The sequence below is a fragment of the Ammospiza nelsoni genome, chromosome 19 (genome assembly GCF_027579445.1).
Source record: "Ammospiza nelsoni isolate bAmmNel1 chromosome 19, bAmmNel1.pri, whole genome shotgun sequence".
Lineage (NCBI taxonomy): Eukaryota > Metazoa > Chordata > Aves > Passeriformes > Passerellidae > Ammospiza > Ammospiza nelsoni.
Window position 1 is genome coordinate 9212826 of NC_080651.1, and position 10866 is coordinate 9223691.

A 10866-nucleotide genomic window follows, 5' to 3' on the forward strand; every position below is an offset into this window, starting at 1 on the left:
ACAAAATAATGTTATTTACTAAACATGTGGCATTGTCATGTCCACAGGTGCCCTCTGCTGCTGAGAAGGAAAAAATTACATGAATTCTGGGTAAGTCATAAACCCAAAAATAAACATTTGTCAACACTCAGTAAAAGTTTACTATAGACCCACACAAGAACTTCTAAAATCTCTGCCTGTACCAACATCATTCCTAAACAAACCCCCAGGAACTTTCCACTATTTAACTTGCTTGAGCTTCCACATGGCACAGACTCCAAGAATGCAGGCACTGCCTTTCCCCCCCTCTCTGTCCAGGTACTGCTGAGAGCCAGGCCACACAAGGGACAGGAGCAACCCAGGGAAAGTTAAAGCCAAGAGCAGCAGTGCAAAATGACATGAAAAGCTGGATCATAAGACAAGGAGCTCCATCCAAGCTCTTGATTTGAGCCCATTCCTGTGCTCAAATAGAAGCCACAAATCCTTACGCCTCTGCTCTCCTTCAAGCAGTTTTAAAGTTTAATGAATTTATCCCAGATTGCCACATATTGCACCATTTTTTTGCAGCAAACTTGACTTAGGCAGCCACCACACCTCATCAAGTATCAGGACTGAGTGCTACCCATCATGCAGGAGTGGTAACTCCAGTGCATCTGCTTCCACCGTTCAGGATTTCATCATCTGCTAGGCTCACAGTCCTTCCAGCAGTGTTTTGCTGTCATCTCCCCCTCTTTCCACCTCCTAAAAAAAGAACAGAGCACTTCAAGGTAGTTCACTCACGTGGCAGCAACTGTTTCAATTTCTGACGAGGGGAAAAGAAGTCAGTGAACCACAGGAAGGGAGCAACTGCTTGACACAAAATAACCTCTGGATTTCACTCCAGGAATTTCAAAAGGCAGCTTTATTCTAACCGAAGTGATTGAATACACGGCTAACGATGCAATCCCACAGGGTAAATTTAAGTGCAAAGAAATAATTTTTTTTCCTTTTGATTTAGTATGACAATCACTTAGACTGCACAAACAAGTACTTAAAATTCAGGACATAATAACCATAACTTCTTAACTGGCACACAGATTTAAGCACATACAATCAAGCAGAACTCAACCATGTGACTTAAGAGCTGCCCCAGGTGACAAGTCTTCACTAAATGCTCAGCACTGCCAGTGTTAAAGAAAATGAGTCAAAACTTTTTAATGGACAAAACTTGTTCTCACAGGCTTTGCTTATTTGAGAAAAAACACACAGAGCACAGGCAGCCTACACAAAGCAAAAAGTCTTGCAGGTAAAGTATGACATAGAACCATGTATTACCTGTTTTCCATTCTAATCTATTACTCATATCACCAGCTGATGTTGTGATATCACTCTGCACTCCAGACCCAGGTTTTATTTGGTTACTTGCTCTGTGCCAGACATTTGCAACTCCCATTACCAGTGATAACATTGCCGTGGTAACACAGTTAGCAATACCAGAGCCTAACTTAGATGCACAGGCAGTACTATAGAAGTAGAAGAGAAAAAGAAATATAGCTAAAAGACTTGGAGCTGAATTAAAGTGACACATCGATCATTTGGATTGTACAACATGCCAGTTGCCTGGTCTATAAAACAAAACAAAGTAATGCAGTCAGGTTAAGCTGCTTCACAAATATGTACTTGTATGGTTTTCATACCTTAGAAATTTAGATCACTAAAAAAAACAGTTAACTTGCATAATATTCATTAGGTGTTCAACAAATGTGCTTACGTCCCCTTTGATCTTGCTCTGCATCAGCAGCATGACAAATCTTCCCAGCAGCCTTTCATGCTGTCCCAGACAGCTTATCAAGGCCAAGCATAAGCAAGCTCAGTGTTTAACCCAGCCCTATTGTTTCTCCAAATATACAGTTTTGCCATCACAGAAGGTTTTTCTCCAATACAAGGATTTTTTTCTCTAATAAATAGATTTTGGAGCTGTCTAAAATCATTGTTTCATCACTAGAGCTTTACGTAGTTATGGTAACTGTTTTCAGTAACATTACTTCTTACAATAAAAGTAGTTGTGCTTCTACTGGAACTGCTGAGTTTCTTGGGAAAATACTTTCATTATTATTATAGATATACACACACATATACACACAATATATAAATAAAACTTTAAAATCATACATATACTTGAAGGCTTCAAAGCAAAAAGATAATTTCACACCAACAGACTCACAGAGCAACATAAAATGTTGTTATCAATACATGGTAAATGTAATTTTTATTAGAGAAACTCCAGGTATGCTGCCACATACATTGTCAGAAATCCAACTGATTTTTCTTTTTCGTGCAACCACTTTATCCTTTGGATTGTATTAACAGAATAAAGCCATGGCCTACAGGACAGGATGCAATCTTGATCCACAATCTTGTTGTCAGTGAGTGGGGTCTCCCATGAACAAGCTGTTTGCGCTGCGTGTTATGAGCATGGGTCTTCTAGAAACAGTATCTTTGTCACAAAACCAGGCCACTTAACTCCTGCTACAATGTTTTATTTTCCCCTCCTGTGAGGCTCTTAGATACACACACAACACCGTTGCACAAGAATAGCAGGGTTTCAGGTACAAGTCTCTACAATTAATCATTTTAGCCTGACTTCATCTACAAAGAGACAATCCTAGGAAATAATCACACTGGTCTTTGCTAGGAAAGATTGCTTGAAGTGCTCCTTCATCCCTGCCTCTACAGAATCTGGGAATATTTGAACATGGATAATGAAGCAGGTGATGCCTCTAAGATTTGCCAACAACATTCTGAGCCTGTCCAAATTTCAGTAAAATGCTGCCCTAGGTGCCACCTACATTCATCTTAACACTCCGACTAATACTCCTGCCCTGCTACAGGCTCAATCATGCCACTGAAAATTAAACTTTACAGGAAAATTTTAGAGCATCAGCTGGAAAAGAGCTATAACTTACTGTGTTAGGGGCAGGAAATGTAGCTGAGCAGAAATAAAGGAAAAAAGAATAGTGAAAAGGGGCTACTTTGAAGACTGACACTGCTTTTAGAAACTGGTCATCTCTCAGCCTCATCACAATCTTACTTTACATTCCTGCAGAGTCCAGCAATAAAAGCTAGATATTAACTGATGAACACACCAGTCTCACATCAACAGAAGATGGCTTAGAAGCTTGAAGTATAAAAGTAGAAAAACTGATGATGAAGTTTCATTCAATGACTGTGTGGCTGGATAAGAAGCAGCCCAGCAGAATGTCTAAACTACAATATATTCAACTTCAAGTGTTTCAAGACAACTGATCACTATCATCTTTTTCCAAAGTTTCCAGAAGTTTTTTTTCTATTACATCTCTAAAAAGGGAAGTGTTCTCCCTAAACTGTTTTTCTATAAAAACTAAATGTCTCCTAGAAATAAATCATTTAGCCAAAATTATACAGAAGTTAATGAGAATCACCAACAATGCTCTTCTCCTGCCAGCTGTGCTTCTAAACCTGAAGATTACCTTTATTTTAGCACAGACAACTGTTTAATAGGAAGAAAACATCTTATTTTGTTATCACTAACAAGGAAGTAATCAAAGCATCTTCTGAAAAAGTTGCTAAATGTGAAGAAACACTGTCTAAAAGGTAAGCAATACAAGCAGGATACTAGAAGAATCGATTACAAGTCACAAGCTTGTATCTGACTTGTTGGCCTTAATTCTTAAGAAAACAGGCTTGCACAAGAGTTAAATCCAGTTATCTGTCTAAGTACAGGAATCAGAAGGCATATGCATTATCACTTTACAGAACAAAAATTAAAATGCACTAATACACTTAAAAGGAGAGCACTATGTTTTACTTACTTTGATCAGCATAGTTTTTTGCTTTTAGTTCAAGTTGTCGAGTTTGTGACTCTAATGCTTCCACTCTGGTCTGTAAGTCCTTCTTCTCTTGTTCTTGAGAATCTTCAAACTCAATGAATTTCTAAACAACAAAAAAATAGTTAAGTTAGACCAAACAACTAATTACAGGTTTTGCAGCAGGTAGGAAGAAACACAGCAGCCCTTCACAGCCAGGAAGGTGCAAGGTGGTTTCCAAAACAACTGAATAGATCCATAGGCCACATTTAAACACAAAGAACTATTTCAATCCAGGTGCATCAGTCAAGCACCCAGTCTAGGTTATACTGTGTAATAACTTGCAACTAAGTGCCAGCTACTCCAGAGAACCTGCTTGGGATTAACATAAATATGAATTATTTCATTATTGTCTAACCTAATGTACAACAACTGCCAACAGTGCATGTGAACACAGGGAGTCTTGGTATCCTTAGTCTGACTAAGGAACATCAGTGAAGTTATTTTCACCCATAAGCCACAAAGGTACACACTGCAACAGGGACACACTAGCAGTAGTGCCAACCAAAATGATTTGATATCTTTTCCATTCCCACCCAATTCTGCTATAAATTCTCATAGTCTTCATCAGATCCTTAATAACCATCTACAATCTGTCAACTGCACAGAAAACTCTGTGCTGATCACCATCACCTTCTGTTTCCTTGGTTTACCACACTTGTGATTCCCCATATTCTGGAATTCACTGATGAATGCATCAGTGTTTACATTCTCTAAACATAAAAATTACCAACACGCCATTGTAGCAGCTTTGAAAGCACTTTTTTTTGCTATTTATCTTACCTAAAAAGTCAAGAAATTCAATATGTACTACTGGCACAAAGAACACTTCTAAAAGCCAAGGATATTTTAGGTCATGCAGTACTCTATGCTCTGCATTGCAAGGAGAAGACAAGGCCACCAACACAAGTTATGCAGAAGGCTCATACAACAGGGGGGAGAAGCAGGCCAGAAACCTCTGCAGGAAAAAATCCTTAACATCCACAACAGTTAAAGGGGCAAAGGCAGCTGAGGACCACATGGCAGAAAAGGGACAGTGAAGGCAGCAACTTGAAAACAGTAATCTGATTTGAATATTTTTTCCTATGTATTGTTTGGAAAATTTAGTGGGAAAAGTATTTCTAACGGTCATACATCAACTGTTAATGAACTATTACTACATTGTAGCCATTGCACACACATTTTTTTCAAAAGCAGAAATTCATAACCTTATGAAAAGGGCTTCAGTTGAACAGGATCATCAGAAGTTCTGACTAAAAAGTACTTCAGATGTAGAAATGCATCAAAACCTATGAAGCGAAACAAGAGTCCCTTTCAGACATGCTCTGCACAGCTATCACAGGACTGGGCATGGTGTTCATATGACTGTGCTTGAAACCAAACCACAACAATTGAGGAAGAGCTGACATAGCCCAGGTAGCTCTGCTTTGGGTGCTGCCATTGAAAAATCCCTCCTCAAACACAGATGTGCAGGAATCTTTCTACCTCCTCCACACGAAGTTTGGGAATATTCATTAATCCATGTAATTTGAAAACCTCAATGATTAAGTTTGTTTCATTTCTTCTTTGTAGTAACTGATTCAAGACTTTTGCCCATTTAATATTCAAGTCATGTCTGGCCTATTCTTGGCAGACTCCTTTTTCAAAAAGGGCTTCAAAGTTTGACACAAATTAGGCACTGGGGCTAAAGTTACACTAAACACAGGAAGTTTGTTACACTAAACATGGGAAAACATGAAATAAGAATGATGAAACTGTACCATCTTTGTTTAGTTGTTTCTCTGATGATTTCCCAAAAATATGTCATAGCTTGTTAAAGGTCAGGGGCAATTATACTCATGAATAACAAACAGCCATTCAGAGTCATTAATGTCAGTGTTACTCATGAAACCACAGATAGATATAACTTTGTATTTCCTCTCAAGTTCTTCAACTGCAAGTGGTAAAACTGTTTTTTTCCTAAAACGGAAAAAGTTACCTTCCATTAGTTTACCTTCATTTTGTTAAAGTCCAAATTTACATTACTATACTTGAAAGCATTTCTGTAATTACACCTGAGTATTTTTCCCTCCCCTGCTGTAAACTATACAGATCAGATCTTGGGATTAAGAACTTTGGACTTTGAATACTTTTATTTGGTTTCATTTCTCCTTCTGGTGATGGTAGAATGACAAACACAGGCCCAGCAGATTGATCATCACACCCTAACTAAGCCTGCACAAGTATGACAGAAGAACTAGTGAGATAAACCACCACAGCAGCCAAGGACAGGCTGAGCACCCATACTAAACTACTTTTTTAAATTTACATTGACAATACACTCAACCACTACTTACCTCCTGCACTGTTTAATGTAAATCCAGCAGCGTATGTAGGAACACATTAGGCACTCAATAGTCATCCTCTCATTTCAACCCCAGCTACTGGTTATTCAAAACACTGAGGCAGACAAAAATCTAGTTTTCCCCATTTTAAGTGACATCTTGTTTGGGCCACAAAGATGTATTTTACAACTCTAATGAGAAGTGTGAGAAGTAAGATTTTTGGTACTTTTTTTTTAAGAGCAAGCTGAAGGACACCAACCTGTCTTTAAAACAATCAGACCAGACTATATAAGATTATAGAAAATACAGCTGGAATGATCCTTAAAAGGCCATCTTGTTTCCAGGTTCTGATGCTTAGCATTAGATACCTGGATCCTAATTTTGATTAGGCTATGATGAGGTGTAACACATGCGATGCAGAGCTCCTCCTGCATGTGCCTGCTACTGAAACCCAACCTGCGATACCTTCCTCAGCCATCTTTGGCAACTCCCATTTAATCCATCCCATTTTCTCCAGGCAGGATCACATGCGTCGTTTCAGACCTTTGTCCAACATGTTTTCACAGACCTCATATAAAAAGTGTAGAAAGTCCCACACAACTAAACTCAAAAATATTTATGTAATCAATTTTAAACCTACTTGAAAGCTTGCAGAGGTCCCTGGAATAAATAAGAACTCAAGACTACACAACAGCCCAGCACATTTGGAGCCCTCTGTCCTATACACAACCACTGAAGCACTCAGTAATACATTATTAGCCAAATGAAATATCTCTTCCTTTATTTATATCATCTTCTGTCTCTACATGTTGACTGGTTTTCCTGTCACAGGACCCAGGTGCAATGCTGAGCATATCTGATGTCAGGGTGCCACCCACTTGGCAATCTTTATTACTCTATGACACGTCCTTCAGCAATGTGTATTGCAACAATGACAGATTCTCAGCCAATGGCAAGTTCTTGGAGCAGAGAAAAAAAAAAAAAAAAAAAAACACCTAAAAAGCCAGTTCAGATGGACTTGGGGGACAGAAAAACATGTGAAAATGAAAACAACCTGATAGCTATAAAATAGAGTGGAAGTTTTCTGTAAAATGCATCTCGGTTTTGTTCACTCAAATTAAAAATACTTAAACTCTTACTGCACAGTGTTTACTCAACATACAATCCTAACGAAGAAAGTTACCTCTGGGAACAGTAAGGAAAAGCAGACATTAAGTTTATGCTATGACTTAAACCAATTTTAGTAGTGGTAAATGCTTTTTCCCAGTTGCCAAAGAGTTCAAAAACAGTTTAATCCCACCAACAGCAGAAAAGCTAAAAGATATCCTAATTTGGCATAGCTAAATGAAGTAGATTTTATCCTCTTTCCAAGTGCACACAAAACACATGCCAGCTACAAGTGCAGGCCTGAAACAGCACATTGCTGCAGAAGTAACTCCTATCAGAGTATAAAATAGCAGAAGCACAAATGCTGGTTCCTCTCCCCCTTCTTTGGGGCAGGAATTGTTACCTCACAGTCACCAAGTGCAAAGGTAAGAACTGGAAGCAGAACAGCAGAGCAGCTGGTTCTTCCATTCCTTCAGCAATATCAAAAAACCTACCATGTTAAACGTCAGACAAGTGATTTCACAGCAACTGCAAAGATCAAAACTGTACCCAGAGGGTTAAGAAGTAGGCCCAGAACTTCTGTCAGGGTGACTTTAAAAACAATTATTCCAGAAATCCTCAGGCAACAACTTTTAAGATATCTCATTAGTAACATGTTTTAAGCACACGAAATAAAGAAGGCAAATTACAAAAATGGGGTAAGGAGACCCCTACCCAAATAGTAAACTATTTAATGTTCATAAAGATGCTGCTGCAAATAAATGTCCTACAACCAAAAACAAACAGAAAGTAAAAGAAGGTGTGTTAATTGTCCAGAGAAACTGTGGCTGCCTCATACCCTGGATATGCTCAAGGGTAGGCTGGACAGGGCTTGGAGCAACATGGTGTTGCAACGATGTCCCTGTCCGTGGCAGGGGTTGGAGTGACATGAACTTTAAGGTCCCTTCCAACCCAAACCATTATGTGAAATTTTGAACATATGACAATAAATATGGAACTCAGCAGCTCAAAATTCTCCATTTTGTCGCCACATGACACGGGCAAACTCCAGACGAAGATAATGTGCTAAACAAGCAACTTTTTGTCCAAGGAAATGTTAAATTTCTGTTCCCTCCTTTTACTTCAACCATACTGCACCCATCAGGTTATCTCACCATCGAAAAAATAATTCAACAACCATGCCTGACTAACACACGCACCTCTCCTGAACACACTGGACTGTACCTAACACTTTCACATCTGTATAGTGCAATGACCTCAGCACATCACAAAAATGATCTTTGTGCTCACCATGAAAATACAGTCTCTGGTCTAACTGCACTTTGGAAAACATCAGCCAGGTGTCTTGCAGCATGAGCACTGGTTCTTCAACTGCATAAAGCCTGTCCTCTCAAGTTAATTTATCATGACACAGAGAAATGGAGATGGCAGTGAAGCACACTATTAAAACAGGCACTTACAGTTCCTGAAAAGCTACAACAACAAAATTAACCCCATGTTCTGTTACATCACATTGGTACGGTTTCTGTCCTGCTGCCCAAGGCCTGTTTTTTGATCTGGCAAATGCTGCCTGTGCTTCAAACCTGATGGATTTTCTCATCAATTAGTTCAGAAAGTATTTATCAATCCCTTCCTATTACTCTCAGTATAAACATATTTTCTAAAAGACCCTTTTACATCAGCTTGTGTCAGAAATAGTGTGGCAACTCCAGTCCCCTGACTGGAGTCCATAAGGCATTATAAAACCACCATGTGTTTGACAAGGAGGATGAATGATTTATCAGTCCAACAGCTGGGGAGACACCATTCATACCGCAGTTCTTCATAACAAATTTAGTCCTGGAATAATCTGCAGACAACATTTTGCACTCACAAACAAGTATTTGTACAGGGCTAATGCTTTTTAAATTAAGCTTTTACTGTTAATGTTGTGTTCACCCTCAGTGCAGTTGTTCTTCTGATTTTTGGAAAATTTAGAAGGCAAGCACAACCAGAGAGATTAGCACAGGACAAGGGGTCTGGAAATACACTTTTAAGATGGCTTGTTCCATTACAGATAATGCTGCCAATCCAATTTCTTTCAGGAGTTTGGCAAGACAATGAGCTGGAGGAAGTTACCCTGCACAGCGGCTTCCTATTGTATCGGTTTATAATATCAGATCAGATAATGCCTCTCAAGCTTGTTTTTGCTGAAATGATTCTTGGTACAAACACTAAAATAAAAACATTTAACATCCCAAATCAGAGTCGACATCACTGGAGAGTCCACACCACCTGTTGCTGCCTACAGCTTTATGTACCATCTCTGAAGGGCTTCAGCCTACACACTGTGTATTTCCATGTTTTTTGTAACGCGTTGTCACTATTTTTGCAAAAATGGACAACGCGCCTCCCTCCGCGGGGAGCATCCCGCGTGGCCGTGACAGCACAACCAGCGCACGGTTCCACGTTTGCGCCTCTCCCCTCCCTTCCCGCAGCGCTCCGCAGGAGTGACCGGGGATCCCTCCGTGACCAGCGGCTCAGGGGACCGCATGCACACGGACCCGCACGGACGGGTGCCGCTGCGGCTTAGCTGCACGGACCGGGAGGTACTCCGCGCCCTCCTCATCCTTCTGCCAAGCTGCGTCGCGACCCCAACTCCGGCCGCGCGGCCGGAGGGGGCAGCCCCGGTACTCGCTCCAGGCGCCGCCCGCTTTGCCCCGGGCAGGCCCAGCGCGGGAGGTGCGGCCGCCCCCACGGAGCCGCCCCGGCCCAGCGCCGCGCTCACCTCCTCGGCCTGCTTGCGCAGCGCCTTCTCCCGCTCGTACTGCGTGAGCAGCTGCTCGTTATCGTCCCGCAGCAGCTCCAGCTCCACGCTGGTCTCCTGGCTGTGAGCGCACACCGAGTCCAAGTTCTCCAACACGGCCACCACCAGCGGCATCAGCTCGGCAACCACCTCCTCGTCGTAGCGCCCGATGAGCCGCTCGAACTCGCGGTAAATGGAGCCCGCCAGCCCCGACACCCGCTCCGACATCATGGCGGGGCCGGGCCCGCCGGGATCCTCCTGGTACACCACGCCGTCCGCCAGCTCCATGGCGGCAGGGAGTTGTGCGGGGCCTGGCGGGGCCCGGGGGTCCTGCTCGGAGCGGCTCCCTGCGGCGGCGGCAAAGCCTCGGTCGGGCCGGGCGGGGAGCGGCGCGCGTCTCTGACCTCACCCGCCGCGCCGGGCGGGGCCTGGCGAGACGGCAGCGTGGGGCGGAGCTACGGGCTGGAAGCCGGCGCGGGGGGGTGCGGTCTGCTGGTGATGCCATCGAGAGGCAGGGCCTGTGCGGGGCTGTGGCGCCGGCTGCTCGCGGAGTTGGTGTTGCGTTTCAGGAAAATGCGTTCGGTGGGAGCAGGGTGGCAGCGGGAAGGGTTAGGCTGTCCGGGACACGTCAGGAATCACCGAATCTTGACAAATCACCGAATCGTCAAGATTGGAAGAGACCTTTAAAAGGGCAATAAGGCTGGGGAATGGTCTGGAGCACACTTCCTGCGAGGAGCGGCTGAGGGAGCTGTGGGGAGCTCGGCCTGGAGAAAAGGAAGCTCACGGG

General features: G+C 42.4%; 1 protein-coding gene across 7 annotated transcripts in view; it reads right to left on the reverse strand.

The window, feature by feature from the left end:
- The window catches only part of SPAG9 (sperm associated antigen 9), a 62497-nt gene extending 52055 nt beyond the window's left edge, over positions 1-10442 (reverse strand). For 5 of the 7 annotated variants that reach the window (XM_059486059.1, XM_059486060.1, XM_059486057.1 and 2 more), the window contains exons 1-2: positions 10062-10442; positions 3810-3930 (exon numbers count right to left, since the gene is read on the reverse strand). In XM_059486059.1, the coding sequence (XP_059342042.1) occupies positions 3810-3930; positions 10062-10367 (427 nt within the window). In that variant the 5' untranslated portion in view covers positions 10368-10442. Of the gene's footprint in view, positions 1-573; positions 689-3809; positions 3931-10061 lie in introns of those variants that run through there. The other 2 variants (XM_059486063.1, XM_059486062.1) reach the window with 2 other exon arrangements.
- Positions 10443-10866: the final 424 nt, after the last annotated feature.